The 18,482-nt window shown below is 38.1% G+C and overlaps 1 protein-coding gene across 1 annotated transcript; it reads right to left on the reverse strand.

The window, feature by feature from the left end:
• Nucleotides 1–925: 925 nt before the first annotated feature.
• Nucleotides 926–16,993, reverse strand: plekho1a (pleckstrin homology domain containing, family O member 1a). Its single transcript, XM_048201625.1, is given in 7 exon segments — nucleotides 926–1,862; nucleotides 1,865–2,543; nucleotides 4,162–4,263; nucleotides 5,868–5,972; nucleotides 7,985–8,125; nucleotides 15,331–15,477; nucleotides 16,673–16,993. Coding segments are annotated over 7 exon segments (1,911 nt in total). The 5' UTR covers nucleotides 16,979–16,993; the 3' UTR covers nucleotides 926–1,431.
• Between the last annotated feature and the right edge of the window lie 1,489 nt (nucleotides 16,994–18,482).

Here is an 18,482-nt window from a genome sequence, read left to right on the forward strand (position 1 = left end):
GATATAATTTCTATCGAGAAATTACTACTGTAATAATTAAATATTTGTTTAGTTCTCACCAAAGCTCGCGCTATATTGCTGTAGATCATTAAACTGTTACGCTGCCTCAGAAGTCTGTCCGAAATCAGTTTCGTGAGTGACCTTCATGCACAAACGCTGCCGTACAAGTCATTCTCTTATAAGACACAGAGGCAGCAAGACAGCTACCTAGGTTTTCGGACGCAGCCACTATGTTGCTGTCTGGGGACCGAACCGATTCACTAACAAATGATTCTTGTGAGCTGGCTCTCTTGTGAATCAGAAACAGCCTGCGTGGCTGCATCTCAATGTGCAAACTATCCATCCTAAATAGTATGCGACTAGTAATTTTCAATATTATTTAGGGCAGATAAGGTGGATAGTATGCACATTGGGATGCATGCAGGGATATACCAATGTAGCCCAATTCTCGAATCGAAAACGAATGACTCTTATGAGTCAAGTGACTTTTTACTCATCCTGAAATACTGCCCTGTTCATTTTACTTATTTATTTCTATATCTAACAATATGTAAGCAAAATGGACAAAATGAATCAGAATCGAATTGAAGAACATTATCGAATTGACAGCTTGTGAACTGTATTGTTATCTGTTGAAAAACCCAGAATATGCTGCTTAGGTACGTTTTGAAGCATGGAAGCTGGTTTGAGCTGGTTTATGCTGGTCCTTGGCTGGTTTAAGCTGGAGCTAGTTGCTTAGGACCAACACTTGACTATCTTAAACCAGCTCATGACCAGCTAAGGACCAGCATAAACCAGCTTCCATGCTTCAAAACATACCTAACCAGCATATGCTGGTTTTTTCAACAGTGTACTTTTATCACCAACACTTACTGCACTAGTTAGTTATTAGATACTCAAACTCCATCAAATAAAAACTAAGGTATAGCAAGAAAAAAGCATTTTATTTTTAAAATTTGTGCATCTTTAGTAAATTTTTTTTGGGGGGGGGATATTCTACAAATATCTTTTGAAATGCAAATTATGATTGACCCACCTGATACTGGGGAGCAGGATAGACTTGCCAAAAACCGTTAGTGTTTCCACTTTTACCTGAAACACTCTTTTCCACACAAATCCCAACATTGCCCTCTCTTTTTACCTGAGCTGTTTTTGCAAAAAGTGAAACATAAACCACTTTAATCATGATTAACATTACATATTACCAGTGCCAACAGAAATACTACAGCCTTAAAAGTGAAGTCACAAGTAAAAATACAGTAGTTCAAAGTGCAAAGACAAAGGGTTGAGGTGTCAGAGGAACAACAGTTAATATATAAACAATAGACTGTGAGATAAAACAGAACACTGGTTTGCTGTGGGCGAAACAGAAAGTTCCACATATTGTTCTCATTCCTTGCATTCAAATATTATGACTGACTAAAGATTTGGTCAGGGGCTTTTCTGTTTTCTGTTCTTTGAGGGTGTTGTGGGTGTTCTAGTTTTACTGTGCTCTGCCCGCTGCTGCCTGGCTTGCAGCTCCTTTACCTCAGCCAAAATCTCTCTAGCTTCTCGCCAGGAGGAAATGGCCTCTTGTAAGAGCCGTTCAGCTGCCGCCCTCCTGCTGTCCCAGTCCAAAGCCTCACTGAGAGGAGAATCAGTACCCTTCATGCTTTTGAAATGGGGTGAGTAAGAGATTCGAAAAAAAGCACCGTCTGTCGACTTCATATGGGGTGAATTTGAGCCAGTGGACAGAGGCGAGTCTGAACCTTTGATGTGGGTCAGATCGATGCATTTCATTTGAGGTGAAATTGATTCTTTTGAATCAGGTGAATCGAAGCTCTTCGAGCGAAGTGAGTTTTTGGAATGAGGGGATTTGACAACTTAAAACGGGGCGAGTCTTTTGATTTCACATGTGGCGATTCTTTCCCTTTGGAACTAGGTGAATCTTTCGCCCTCACTGAGGGTGAGTCTGTGCCTTTGCTGTGAGGTGAACTATGAGAGCTTGAGCCCTTGGAGTGTGGCGAGTCAGAGCCCTTGAGATGGCGGAGACGGGGGGAGTCAATGCCTCTCAGGTAGGGGTAAGATCCCATCCTGCCCCGATGGGGTTCCTGTTCTTGAATCTCAGCGAGTAGCTCTTGAGTCCTCTGCAGCCGCTGGGTGATCAGATCCTGCAGGTGGCCCGTGGGACTCTGGGCCAGCGTCGCCTGGTGCCCATTCCTTCTAGTTGGTTTTCGCTCTCCTCGGGACAGAGCGTCATCCATTGAAGCACATCGGTTACGGCCCTGAGCTAACGTCTTCTCACTTTGAGGTGTCTGAGGCTGGTTTTCATTGCTCCAGGAGAACTCTGTCCTGCGTGGCAAGCTGCTGGTTTTCACCTTGGCCTCTGTAACGGAGGACGGCGGCCTGGATGCATCGGTGCCAGCGCGGCGACGGCCAGGAGCCAGTTTATCCAAGTTGACCCGATGGTCCTTCAACCACTCATCCTGATCGTCATCGAGCATACCAGCATCTTCCTCATTCACCAAGTCCAGCATCAGCATTCCATCAGAGGAGGCAGAGCCCTACAAGAAGAAAACATTTAATACCATTTTATGTTTTTCTGGTGGATATGCCAGTATCTTGACACCTAGCAGCATGAATGCAGTATGGCTGGGACAATATATCAATGCATCGCGAATCGAGATTCTGGATCGATTTTGATAATTTCCGCATGTATCACGATTCTCTCTCCAATCGATTCTAAGTTTAGTTTTTAACAGCAGATGGCACTGTGTGCTTTAGAAACAGCTGTACTCTGCTTCCTTCCAAATTCCTTAAACACACCACTTGAATCTTCAATAAAATAATCATTCATAAAGTTTGGAAAAGTGTGTTTTGCAGTGCTTACATTAATCTTGCATCATAAATGCATTCTGAGGTGCAAATACATTCTTAGACTCAACGCACGAGGACTCTTCTTCATGAGCATTTGATTATGCGGTTAAAAACTAGCCTAGAGCACCATCTGCTGCTAAAAACTAAGCTCTGAATCGATTTGCGGTGCATTTGGAAAATATCAGAATCGATCCACGAATCGTGATGCACTGATATATTGTCCCAGCCCTAGAATGCAGCATCATGAATTAGTTTTCGGTTACAAACACCCTCAAAGAAATGCACCAATATTAAGTGAGTAGTATTCAGGTGGTTATATGATCCCAATATGTAAAATGCATCAGATATCATTTTAATTATTTATTTAAAATACTGAACTAAGTTTATCTAAATATACACTACCCTTTTTTAAGTTTTGGGCCGGCATGAATTTAAATTACTCTCTTATGCTCATACAGGCTGCATTTATTTGATCAAAAATACTTTTTCTGTTTTAATACGTTTTAAAATGTAATTTATTCCTGTGATCAAAGGTGAATTTTCAGCATCAGTCTTCAGTGTCACATGATCCTTCAGAAACATTCTAATATGCTGATTTGTTGCTCAAGAAACATTTCTTATTATTATCAATGTTGAAAACAGTTATGTTGCTTAATAATTTCATGGAAACCGTGATATATTTTTTAAGGATTCTTTGATGAATAGAAAGAAACAGCATTTATTAATTCATTGTAACAATTTAAAAGTGTTTACTGTAAGTTTTGATCAGTTTAATGCATCCTTGCTGAATAAAAAAATTCTTTAAAAAAAAGAAAAATCTTACGAACCCCAAAGTTTTTAGTTGCAAAATGACAGATAAATCTACTAACCCAAACTCAAAATGAAATAAATTCAAAGATAATTATTATTAACCTAAAACTGTTCAGTTGAAATAATTCTCACAATTGTTGAGAAAATTACTAAGAGCATAACCAATAATTTTGTTGAGATGAGATTTAGTAACATCTATGAAAAATGAAAGATGTTGTGGACATCTTACCCCATCTTATACTATTCTTTATGTGTAAAACTTTTTAAATGAGGAAAAAATAAGAGTGCACCTTTTAAACAGAAAAGATTTCTGGACAGCACTGCCTCTCTGTTATGCAGTCATGTTATAAATAGCTGCATATAAGTTTCATCACTATTGCAGCGAACAACCACCTAGTGCCATGAAGTCAGTATATTTCCACTGGTGCACAAAAGTATGAACAGACAAACAACAACAGTCTACTGAATCAAAGTCAAAACAAGAATGCCACCCACCACAGCCATGAGATGACCCCGCGTAGGCAAACGCCGCCCAAGTGGGATCTTGGCCCGATCGCGTGTAGGGTGAGCCAGAAGACTTTCCTCCTCAATCGTGACCTGCAGATATAAAAAAACCTCTGTATTAATGCACTCATTTTCAGCAGCAACCTTATCTGGTTTCTAATTTACACAACACAAAAGGCCTATATGACAAAAGGTGTTAATTAGTCTCACATTCATCTCAGTTTAATCCAGCAGTTGTTAGCGTGAAAACGAATTTGCAGATTTATAAATAGAAAGTGCCATATACAGATGATGTTAAAGTGGGTTCCTGGTATATGAAATGCAGTGAAATTACAAGTGGAAACAAGACTGTACTTCCCAGTCTGTAAGTTCCTGTCTCTATGAAGCCCCCCCTTCTGAACAGCACAATATGCTCAGATTGGTCAGCTGGACCAGTGAGTTGTGATTGGTCAACCACTTTGAGCGTGTTTGGGAAATGTCACGCCCCTTACTATAACCGCAAGTTTCAACACACTACTAACTCAACCAGGCCCCGCCCCTTTATTTTGCACATGCCTTGGGTGGGAATTATTTAAATGAGGAATATAATGACATGTTCGTTCTCTGAAAAAAACTCGAGACTACAATCGATGCGTTTCAGAGAGTTCAGAGACAGTGCACACTGATATAGAGAATAGATATAGATACAGAGATAAAGAGATTTTTTAAGCTCAAACAACAACATTACACACTAAAGAAAGCTGAACATGTAAAAAAGCATAATAGGTCCTCTTTAAACCCTCATTTGAATTTTTGTGGCCATAGGAATAAAGCATGATGTTGGCTGGCTTAACAGTGCTTAGCCGAAATATTTTTAATTTATTTAAGGTGCTAAAGAGGATGTTTTGTTTTATACATTTTTGCAATATTACTTGAAACTGTCTTTACTAACTGATAAAAGACTATTTATTAGGTGCACTGAAAGGAATAATATTAATATACATCATCTGTGCACGAGGTAGGGCCTTAAAAACATCAGCCAATCGTTTACGCGATCATCGCGTAAACGATTGGCCCTCTGGCTTGTCAATCACTGCCATGACGTTCCTTGTGAGAGACGTGCGCAGCTGCACGCTCCAGTAACTTTCCACACTCCACAGGCGCCGCATGCAATGTTTTTGTCAGGAGACAGGAGTAACAACTGCAGATTATGAGTTACCTGCGGTGAGTCCGACATAATGAATCCACTAACACGACACAGCGAATGCCGGTGGTAAACACTCGTGTTCCAATACTCGTGCACGAGTTTTGGGAGGCGTTCCCTTGAAATAAGCTGTGAAGGAGGGGGGCTGTTCTTACGCATGCGCTCATTTCAAAAACTCAGTAACAGTCTTTGGTTTCTCAGTCGACGAAAAGATCCTCTGTAGCACCTTTAAAAGTTGTATTTTCTGCTTTTGTGAAAAAATTACACAAAGCATTTCCAGTATCCTAAAAGTGCAAAAACCAAATAATGACAAGAAGATAGAAAAATCTAAAAGTGAAATGGAAGAGGGTTAGCACTAGAATATGAAAGAGAAAGAAATATATACAGATAGAGACTGACTAATGACAGGAATGAGTGTGGGAGTGGAAAGCTAAAAGATGAGCATTAAAAAACAAGGAATGAATAAAGATCTGTCCTTTTTAGGGTCACATCTATATGAAATGTCTGTGCTCACCTCATCCAGCACACGATTCTTAGCTCTGGTAATCGCTGTATTTAAAACATTGATCCAAGATTCCTTCTCCTCTGGACTCACGGCCAGAAACACAAGATTGGGACTCTAAAGAAGAAAAAGCACTTATTAAAATATCAACTATTAGAGTTTTTCAAATGAATGATTATGGTATTTAGAATTTTCAAACATACATTTTAAGTGTCTTTGAAAAACCCCAAAACAATTTTTATATTTTTGATCTTATTATGAAAGAATCAATTTCTTAAGGCAAAATCTTCATGTTTGTGACCCCTCATCAAAAAGTAGTCTGATGATGACTGACACAGATTCTGATTATTGAGCAAGAAACAAAGATTAAGGGTGTGTTTACAAATGTAGTTTGGTTCTCTTGGAACTTTTCATTTTTCACCCTGAACAATGAAACTAAAGATCCAAAACATAAAACAGCTTTTATGATGTATATTTCGCATCGGAACTTACCAACATCCAAAATAATGCTGTGTGCTGGACTAAATACGCTAGTTGTATGTGTGTATATACAGTACAGTCCAAAAGTTTGGAACCACTAAGATTTTTAATGTTTTTAAAAGAAGTTTCGTCTGCTCACCAAGGCTACATTTATTTAATTAAAAATACAGTAAAAAACAGTAATATTGTGAAATATTATTACAATTTAAAATAACTGTACTATTTGAATATATTTCACAAAGTAATTTATTCCTGTGATGCAAAGCTGAATTTTCAGCATCATTACTCCAGTCTTCAGTGTCACATGATCCTTCAGAAATCATTCTAATATGCTGATCTGCTGCTCAAGAAACATTTAATGTGTACAATTGTACAAAATATTTGTGTACAATATTTTTTTTCAGGATTATTTGATGAATAGAAAGTTCAAAAGAACAGTGTTTATCTGAAATCTAATCTTTCGTAACATTATAATTGTCTTTACTGCCACTTTTGATTGATTTAATGCATCCTTGCTGAATAAAAGTATTCATTTCTTTAATTTCTTTTCAAAAAAATAAAAATAAAAATTCTTACTGACCCCAAACTTTTGAACGGTAGTGTATAATGCTACAGAAGCTTTGTATTTCAGATAAATGCTGTTCTTTTGAACTTTCTATTCATCAAGGAATCCTGAAAAAAAAGTACACAACTGTTTTCAACATTGAAAATAATCATAAATGTTTATTGAGCAGCAAATCAGCATATTAGAATGATTTCTGAAGGATCATGTGACACTGAAGACTGAAAAAAAAAGTACACAACTGTTTTCAACATTGAAAATAATCATAAATGTTTATTGAGCAGCAAATCAGCATATTAGAATGATTTCTGAAGGATCATGTGACACTGAAGACTGGAGTAACGATCATGAAAATTCAGCTTTGCATCACAGGAATAAATTACTTTGTCAAATATATTTAAATAGTACACAGTTATTTTAATTTGTAATAATATTTCACAATATTACTGTTTTTTACTGTATTTTTAATTAAATAAATGTAGCCTTGGTGAGCAGACGAAACTTCTTTTAAAAACATTAAAAATCTTAGTGGTTCCAAACTTTTGGACTGTACTGTATGATGGTATTTTGACCAGCCGAGAACTCAAGAGGAGCTTATAAAATGTGCAAAAGAGTAAAAACAGTGCCACAAATTCCTCTGTCACACACATAAACAAAGATCTGCTGCAAGAAGACGCGGTTCTGACGTCTGAACCAAACTGTAATGGGCAACATCGCAACTAGAGTATTCTTGAGCATTCTGTCCTTTTTAGGGTCACATCTTGAGACTTCACAACCTGTTTTTGGATCGTTTAGATGTCTTTGGTCCATGTTGCATTCATATTTCAGTTGAACCGCACCAGAGTTCATTTGGAAGCGGACTGACAGGGGTTTCAGTCCGCTTGTTTGGTGCGCACCAGGGTTCAGATGGCAGCGTTCGCACGTACTCAAATGAACCGCACTAACAGAACAATCGCACCAGAATTCGTTTTAATCAAACCAAACCTGCCAATTGTGAACACACCCTAAAAACTGATAAACTCATTGTAGTAAAACAGGCACGATATGAATTGAACTCATAAATAATGTCATAATGTTTAGTCCTTACCTTGTTTCCAGGGTGTTGGCAGCGGAGCAGGGTAAATTTACTGTGGTTCTTCTTGCTGTGGCTCTTGGCCTTTCGCAGTTCCTCCGAGCGCTCGTACTGTGCCAGGTCAAACACTTCATGAGTCTTCCCATTATTCTTCATCTGAACACAAGAGCAGGAGCATCAGCACACAGACACAAGCCTGAAGCTATAAACAATTGCTAACATTAATTGAAATTATCAGCAGCGCTTTCCCAGGCCAACTGTGTCGACAACAGTGATTCATGGTGGGACATATTGATTTTAGCTCGAAGGATAGCAATAATTAATGTTCAACAGAACACTGCTGTGAGATCAGTCCATGCTGACAGAACACTAAACAAAACACCAACATTTGTTTTACAAAAAGTTACAAAAACATCTGTACCCTTATTTAAGGATATATGAAGAACACAAAGGACAAATACAGCTATAAATCAAATCTGCAGTAACTTAATACTCTATGGAAGCTGGTTATACCTCAAGTATAACATTAAAAGGTACTTGTAACTTTATTCCTCATATTTGTTTGTTTATTAGGGGTTCAAGCGAGTAGTGCTGAAACCCTATTTTAATTGTTACATTTTCCAAGGATCAGCATTCTCCCCTAAAAGTGATCGGGCAGACCAAACCGTAAGTCATAGAGACTTGAAACTTTGAGGGCTGGTAGCAAGGGCGTAGATTTGATTTCAACTTTGGGGGGGTTGAACGTTGGTATGGTTGTATTGTATTGGGGGGGTTGTAACTGATGGATTTGAATATTGGGGGGGTTACATCCCCCCCATCCCCCCCACAAACTACGCCCCTGGCTGGTAGTACTCACACGGCCTACAACATCACCAAGGCTCGACCCGATCGGCCTGATGGGGGCGCTACAGCAGTCAAAAGTATGAAATGGCTCATAACTCCTGAACCGTTAGGCGTAGGCTCAAGTGTCTTGCGAAATTTTCGGATTGGATTTTTTGTTTATATTTTGTTTGTATTTTGCATTGTATTTTGGATTTTTTGAAAAACCTACTTTTGTGAACTAGTCCTAGGTTTCTGGCCCGATCAGAACCAAACCAGTGCAGCGAGATTCTTTGGAGTCTAATTGTCAATAATTATATATATATAAAAAAAAAAGTTTAAATTTCGATTCACGGTCCCTAAGGGCCACCAAAACATTACGAAAAAGGCTATAACTCGTGAATGGAGTTTTTCACCAAACTTAGCACACCTATGCAAGAGCTCATTCTGTGGTCACGTGAAAAAGGACCCGGCGACTGGCCACTTGGTGGCGCTATAACAGCAAAAAAGCATGAAAATGGCTATAACTACTTCAACGTTAGTCCAATCGACTTGAAAATTGGCATGCAGTGTCTTTGCCTGAGGTGCCATGATTGTCTATGAGTACACTGACGTATCTCGAAAAACATGACCGCCATCGGCCAATGAAGTTTGAGCAGCTATCAGACAACATTAAAGGAGGCCGATCGGAATGAAACTCGCTGAGCCTGTTTGACTAACGGCCTAGAGGCCTGTGAGAAATTTGAAAGAAATCGGCCACTGGGGGGCGCCTTCGCATTTTTCACGTACACAAACGATCGTGTATCGCACGATTTTTCGCACACACCTACGAAATTCATACCACATGGTAGAACTCCTCATTCTGAGGAACTCTGAATAAATATTCGTTAAATATTGGAGATTATTTAAAAAACCAACTTTGGCGAACTAGTCCTAGGTTTTTGGCTCAACTGTGATAACTGTTAAAAAGCTTTAAAAACCATACATTTCCTATGGTAAATTGCCTGTATTGGCTGTACATGGTCTTTTCAGGTGGTTACAGGCTTGCTTAATAAAACATAATACCTTTTTACGCATGTGCTTAAAGGCCTTAAAACACTTGAACCCCGTTAATTGCTGCTTGCAGCTATATTTTGTAACTGTAATTGCAACTATATCTGACAACTGCTAATTTATGTCATGTAATTGTGGTTTACCATTTTATAATATGACTTTATACTTAAAAGTTTTGAAAGCTAGCTAGTGTATATATCAGAGTGTTATATTGTACCTCAAAATTGCCTTATATCTCACAATGTCAATTATGAGGCTTAAGAGCATTATTTTTTGATTATGTTTCACATTTTACAATGAAACCTCAAGACCAATGCAAACCACACACATACATAACCAAGCCTCATATTCTCGATTCATGCCAAATAGTACAAGAGGAAAAGAACTGTGTTCTTTTCCATCAGAAATCAAGACAGATGTTCCAAACGGTTTTCAGTTAGTTCAGCCCCTCCTCTAATCATTCAGCCAGTGACCCATCTGTGAAAATGCTTCATTTTAAGGCAAGTCAGTCATCATTATAGATGACTGTGGTGAAAAAGAGGTAAATTTCACTGAACCTGAGGGGGGAAAACCCACAGTGGGACTTTAAATCCCACAGAGCCACAATGAGGGTCACAAGGGTTTCTGCTGAGACGAACATAAAAACATATTAGCATGCATGTGATGTCACACAGACCAAAAAACGTAGACATTTTAGGTCAGAGTTCTGCATGGTTACCATGCATTCACCATAGCAATGGAAATACGCAACAAAGGAATCTGGTGTCAGTGAGCTTGAGATTAAAGTACAAAGATCAAAGTGATCCATGATCACAGACCAAACAGCAAGCACAAGCAAACCAGCCTGTTCATATCATCTCTAGTTAATATGACTCTACAATATTCCGCTTAAAATTGGGTCAAACTAAGACAGTTCACAAAGCAACCAGCTTTACGATAAATAGCAGCATTTAGGTAAAATCCCCCGTATGCCACATATGGCTAAAGGTAATGTGTGTAACCGTATGCCTCCAGATGGCCTCCTGGGGTCACACATTTAAATGTGAGTGAGTGCACACTCTGAGAAAGAGCGTACTAGTGATGCTAATATGGGGCAAAAGACCCCTGGAGGAAAAGAGCCTGGCCTCTCTTCACCACATCAATATTTCACTCCCCCACTGTTGGCACAGCACGTTCCCGGCAGGGGGCCATCCTGATCTCTGGATTAACCACCTCCAAAAATAACTCACTAACCCACCATCTTCATTCTGACGGAGGTAACTCCATCCACAACAAGATGTAAGGACTAAAATGCAGCCTTCGTAAAGAGTACACTTATGAATATTACATTCACTTTTGAAACGAACAGAGCTGGTTTTCAAGGCATTGTGAATTGGTAGTTTTAGAAAGCTGGATCCGGATGCTTCACTTTGCTTGGAGCGTAAACTCAGTCTCAAGATGTAAGGACCGTACAGTGTAGTAAAGATGAAGTGAATACTGCGATTACTTGCCCAGTTGTACTTCTACGAACTGGCTGGAATTAAAGGCGGAAAATAGATTTGCAGAATCCCCTCGAATCACGTGTTCGGTGTGTTCTGTAATCTGGTTGACTGCATTATTTTGAGGTCAATTTTCCTAAAATAGACATAATTAAAATAAACACAAGTAAACCTAACAGCCCTGACAATTAGATGAATGTTATGCAAAGTTAAATATCATAATTCAAACAGACACCAACACATTTACAGACATATCGGTGAATCCACACTGTTTATGAGTAAATCCTCCGAACATGTTTAAATATGATCCATTTGCACACAAGATGCAGCCTCAACCGTGACTGATCAACCTGAATACCGTGAATACTAGACTAGAGCATCAATTATTTACACTAGATGTATAGAGTGAGAGCTTGAAAAGAAGCACTTTGAACCCAGTTATAGATGCTCAGCTGTCTACATGTATAAACTTCAAATAATTCACTTGGGAATCAGAAAGGATCGTAGCTTTTACGACTAGAGTTGCATGAAGTGTGTCTCACTACGCTGCATGAGTGAGATCAATTGAAGAGTTATGTCAAGTGACATAATTCTGGCAAGAACAGGGCTACCTTGAGCACTGAAGCAAAGTCAAGTGCAGCGGTGCATAACGCTATCAGTACTAAGACAGCCACAGCAAACTCTACGCAGAGCCTGAAGGCATGCGATCACCAGCGGACAGACCTGTAGCGCACATACTCAGACTGATGCAACCTGCTGACATTGTATTCTGATACTATAAAAATAACCTTGCTTGTCTGACTGGTCGGATGATTCACAGGGCTAGAAGATGGGTATACAGAATGTTAATGTGATTTGCGGCTCCTTTGACGACTTTAATTTCTCTGAATACCAGGGGAATCTTGTGAAAATATAATGTCATGTATGCCAAACCGAAATATTTTGGGAATTCAAGCAGTGTTGACAGTGGAAAATGAAAAAAACAAATTATTTTTCCACATATTTGACATTGTTGCAGCACCTTTTTTCCCAGTCTGTCAGTAACACTCTGTTTAGTTCCTGTCTCTATGAAGCCCCTCCTTCTGACAAACGCAGTGTGCTCTGATTGGTCAGCTGGACCAGTGTGTTGTGATTGGTCATCCGCTTTGAGCGTGTTTGGGAAATGTCCCACCCCTTACCATAACCACGTGTTACACAACACAACTAACTCAACCAGGCCCCGCCCCTTTATTTTGCATATTCATTGGGCGGGAATTATTTAAATGAGGAATATTGTGACGTGTTTGTTCCCAGAAGAAAACTCAAAACTACAATGGAGGTTTCAGGAAGTTCAGAAGCAGTGACACTGATATAGAGAATAACTCCCTTTGCAGTGACTTTGCAACTTTGGAGACCTTTTTAATGCTCAAACAGCAACTTTACGCTGCATTCAAGCGGGGCGTCATTGCATGAAGGAGTGCGTGTCTGAAGCTTGGTGCTGATGCAACCATCATAGAGAGAACAGCAAATCAAATTACTTTCCGGTGTTGTATGAAACCAAAGACTATAGAATAACACAAGACGTGTCACTCGTATTGTTTTGAATGAGAGAAAGTGTAATGCGCAATATGGTGGAATAAGTCCCGCCTTCTAAATAGGAGCCAATCGCGGACTGGTTAAGTCATCGCGTCACTTCAGCGGCCGTTAGAATCACCGGTTTCTATAGAAACAGTCCAATGCGCGCCTCCGAAGAGACGCACATTTAGGTTTGCGCATTAGCTTGATCCAGCCTGAAAAATAGTTTTTTTTTGTCATGATTCAAGCGTTTAGAAACTAAAATTATGAGCCGGTTGTTGTTAGATTTCATTAGTGATTTCAAATATGAAATTTAATCGTAAGGTTGGCGAACAGTTTTGGAGAATTTGATGTTTCCCCATTCAAAGAGATTGCATGATGCCCAGGATGCCCGAGAGGCATTTCAAAGATGGCCGCCGAGTGAAATGACTTGTCTTAAAGGGACTTTGATGAAACGCAATTGGCTAGCACCTGCGCTAGGGTATTTGCATAAGGCGATCTGATTGGCTGATTGGGGCTTGAAAAGTTGATAATAGGCTTGTTCGACTTCATGTGGCACCGCAAAGATTGGCTGCCACCTGACAAAAGCAATGCATTCTGGTTAGAAAATTTGTCCGACTTTGATCGGCGCTGCAGCCGATGTGCCATCATTGTACCGCGAGAGCAAAACGAGACCAGCCGCCAAGGTCAGGCACTGCAGTTGCTCAAAATTGGCTGCGAAAGCATTGATGACGACACATTTTATTCTCATTGGTCAGTTTCTGTAATGACAAGGACGACGTGTGTTGCGTGTTTTTTCTTAGACAAGTTCCTGTATTTAACCAATCTTGATATTGAATATCTGATATTCAAAACATGGGAATTTCAATCGCATCCACTTAGTCTGCTACAATCAATGCAAAAATCATGTGGTCTGCCATGAATGACGATGGTTCAGCACACTACGGAAAGCACAAGGTGTCCGACTTGACAGCCGTCTCTGTATTCTGTACTGTTGAAAATGCATAATAATTCATCTTTAAAATAAAAGTAATCATTTATAAAATATATTAAATTAATTAGTAATATAGTAAAATACATTAAAATATATTATTAAAATTTTTATGTTCCTTTAGTACTTTTAATATTAAAGTTACATGCATATATATATATATATATATATATATATATATATATTTTTTTTTTAAGCATAACACTTAACTCAGGGTGCCGACTGCATCAGTGTCAGCAGGTCCAGTTTATGTCCATGTGGTCTGTTTCTGTAAAGTTCATGTTTGAATAATCCACCACATGAATAGGAAACATCCACACTCATTCTACTTCACTGCAACACCACAAGCATTTGTGTGTGTACTTGGTCTCTACATGTAAATCGATGTCTCTGAAGCATAGACTTTTGTTCTTCATCCATTCATTGTTTCCAAGTTCATTTCTAAAAACAAACTAGCAAAAAGACAGAATGCAATAAGACTTTCAATTAAATCTGACATTGATTTGAATCTGTCACCCAACAGTAAAGACTGTGTATAGACAACAATAAAGACTAAAGATCTCATAGTTGCATTAATATTTCTGTTCATGGTGAACTTGACAAGCGTATCTGTTTCTTATTTGTGTCACTGACAGAACAAAGCACATGGATGCAAATTGCTGCAACACTTCATTTAGATGTTGTATGTGGTTTATTTACATGTGTTTCTTATCATGATGGCGTGACACTGGATTCAGCGTCCTGGACATCTCCAGGGAGCGAGAGAGGTGCAGCTGAGCTTTGAATCTTTTAATGTAAATAACGTCGCTCATTCGAAAGACAGCAGATGTGTGAATGAGCGATGTGCAACTGCTTTCTCAACTCTTAAAACCAATTACTTCACTTTAATGGGAAAACCACAGCACCCCTGTACAGTTTCCCTTAATGATATGCTGTTATCTGACGGCTCTGTGAAAGTGATGAAAGCCTACGGGCAATGACAGAAACAAGCTGCTGCACTTCCATGAAAATTACAACCATGCCTCCACATGAGCTTCAAGTGAGCAAATGATTCAATTATAAAGATTTGTTGCTACTACATCGAACCGGAAATTGAATATTTGTAAGCAACTTCAGGAAGCTTCAGGGATCTTTGGTAGTGGTACTGACACAAAATCCATGACACAGGGAAATATTGATTGTAGCCACAAACCAGGTTCATTTGGGGCCACAATTGGGTTTCAATTTTCAGTGTTTACATAATACCCTTCAGAAAATTATAGCTTGTCAAAAGGATTACTTTGATGTTGCAAGAGTATGTCCTTTATATCAAGGACAGGAGGTTTTGGCAAACAATCATTACTCCTATTCAGTAATCTCTGTTGTTTATGTTAAAATCTGAATGGGTAGTTGATACGATATACTTCTGAGAGGTTGACAGCATGAAATCATTATGAAAATGTATTATAATTGTCTTCATAACTCACCTCTTTTTCAAAGATGAACAGATGATCTCCTTTAAGCATCACAAAGCGATTTCGCCATATTTCCCTGAATATTCCTTTGCCGCTGAACCTGCGGATCCAGCCTACTTTGTCTGGTTGGGACGACGGCTGGTTGGCATCCTGAAGACCCTGAGTGTGTCAACAGTGACTCGGTCAGTGTGTCGACCGTCTTACATAATAGTATTCAAGTTCAAACAGATCTCTGTCACGTCGCACTATGCTAAGCCATCATAATGTTTAATCCATATCTGTTATTAGTACTAAATATTAGTAAGTTGTCCAACAGTGACTAATATATTTTCACAGGTCCTAGTATGTGTCTATTTGAAGTATTCAGTTTACTAGATGTAGTTTTGTTAGTAGCTATTTATTAGATACTAGTGCATAAAAAAAGTTTAGTAACACTTTACGATATTAGGTAATGCATTAAATAAAATGAGCTAACAATATATATTTTACAGCATTTATTGACCTTTGTTAATGTTAGTTAATAAAAATGTTCATGTTAGTTCACGGTGCATTAACTAATATTAACAAATACAACTTTTGATCTTAAAAAATGTCGTAAATAATGAGACTGACATCAGCTAAAATTAATAAATGCTGTGGAAGTATTTTTCATTGCATCATTGCATGTTAACTAATGTAACAAATGAAACCTTATTGTAGTTTACGTGTAGTTACTAACATTTTAAAATATAATTAGTAAGATTTTTAATTGAGCCCTTTGTAGTCATATGACAAGTAAAACTATTGTAAGTAACTACAGAAAAAATGTACTAGTAGTAATAGGTTTAATATGAATAGGTAGCTATCTACTAGGCTACTAAGATAAAATAGGCTACTAGTAACTATTGAGTCCATAATTTAGTCCATAGTGTCTAATTAATAAGATCTCTATTGGAATAAGAAGGTAAAAAAAGATGTAAAAGGCTGCTAGTCAGTATTGGATTACTTACTAGTAGGTTAATAACAAAAAACAGTAACAAAATAAATAGTTAACGTTAATACAGCCTGACATACTGCACCCTAAAAATATAAATTTCAAAATGTTTTACTGTCAGTTGGCCAATTAAGGGTGTGGTCAATTAAAAATTCAGTTAAATAAAGTAAAATATGTAAATAATACGCGCGACTGAAGCATAATGACAAATGCGTAACGGACGCGCTCACATTCGGCGTTTCATAACAAAGGAGTCATTGTTAAATTAATTTCTACATTAAAAAGCAGAAGCTTTATTACATTCAGTCACCGTTCAATAAAACTATCATTCATTCAACATTAGCCTTTACACACCAGAGACTCACTGTATGAAATTCTCACCCTTTTGACCAAATGGCTTTTCTTCATGCTGTTCGCAAAATGTCTTTTCCGACGTATATTCCGCGATCTGTCCCGCTTTCCAGAAGAAACTGAGGTGTTTTTGTTTATCTTTTGATGTGAATTTGCCGCGTGCAGGTGTTGTATATGGCACGAGCTGTTGGCTCTCAGCACTGATGGACTGCCAGTCTCTACATTGACGATTTGCAAACCGCGGGCACAGGCTCTCCATTGGCTTGGGTGAGTCCCTGAGCTGCTGTGCTTCTCACCGACACGGATTTTCCCGTTTATAGAGCTCGACTGCTCCATCTATTGAAGGAGCACAGCTGTCGGAGTGATGTCACGGTGCATATTGAGCTTCAGTGGAGCTCTGTTTCCCCTCATCAGCCTGAACACACCGCAAATCAGCAACGGATATAGTGATTTTAAGTGATAATCAATATTACAGTGTGTTTGTTTATGTGTGTAAGTGTAACCTAATGCATTCAAGAATATGTCATGTTTTTTTTTTTTTTTATAATGTGATGCATCCAACTAGTGTTGGGTGTAATTAATTACTTGAATAATCTAATTATTGTAATTTAATTACTTTTACCTTGCAAAAGTACTCTGTAATTGAATTACAGTTACTTCTGATGTAATTGCATTAAAGTATAGAACAGTTCTATATAAAACAATAGTGGATTTAATATCAAAATTTAATGTTAAAATGTATGTTTTTAATGTGATCTTTTCCCTTTACATACTTTGGTCAGTTCAAGAATAATTTATGCAATTGAAAATTGTTTATTTGAAAGAATCAGAAGTGCAGTTGTATTGATCAACTGGTCAGGTTGATATGAGATTTAGAAAGTAATTAGTAATAAGTATCCAATATCTAATTAGTACATAATCTAATTACACTGTTGAAAATGTAATTACTAGCTAGTAATTAAATAATTTTTTAGAGTAACTTACCCAACACCAGAACTGATTAACTTGTATTTTCAACTGAGGAAAGTTGTCCTAAAGACTATAACAATAATGTCGATTCATTCATATTTTAGAATAATTTTTGTGAATGTTGTTCTGCAAACTAAAATGACAATATCATAGTTTTAGTTTTTGGGGAACAAGTTAACACAATGAAACCGCTACAAATTCAGGCAAGGATATTGTTCATAAATTGCAGGTCGGGGCAATTTCTTACATGTTAGTGCATCACATTTCTGATGATTCAAGCATCACTTTTCTTCATAATTGATTATTAAAGGGTTAGTTCACCCAAAAATGAAAATTCTGTCATTTATTACTCACCCTCATGCCGTTCCGCACCCACAAGACCTTAGTTAATCTTCAGAACACAAATTAAGATATTTTTGTTGAAATACGATAGCTCTGTGAGGCCTCCATAGGGAGCAATGGACACTTCCTCTCTCAAGATCCATTAATGTACTAAATTTTTCATTTTTGGAGCGCCAAAAAAACAAAATAACGACTTATTTAGTGATGGCCGATTTCAAAACACTGCTTCAGGAAGCATCCAACCATAAATGAATCGGTGTGTCGAATCATGATTCAGATCGCGTGTCAAACCGCCAGCCATGCCGCCAACGGCTGAAATCACGTGACTTTGGCACTCCGAACAGCAGATTCAACACACTGATTCATTTATGCTCCGATGCTTCCTGAAGCATTGTTTTGAAATTGGCCTTCACTAAATAAGTCGTTATTTATTTATTATTTGGCGCTCCAAAAATATTCTCGTCGCTTTATAATATTAATATTGAACCACTGTACTCACATGAACTGATTTAAATATGTTTTTAGTACC

Source organism: Megalobrama amblycephala, linkage group LG9 (assembly GCF_018812025.1).
Source record: "Megalobrama amblycephala isolate DHTTF-2021 linkage group LG9, ASM1881202v1, whole genome shotgun sequence".
In the NCBI taxonomy this organism is placed as follows: domain Eukaryota; kingdom Metazoa; phylum Chordata; class Actinopteri; order Cypriniformes; family Xenocyprididae; genus Megalobrama; species Megalobrama amblycephala.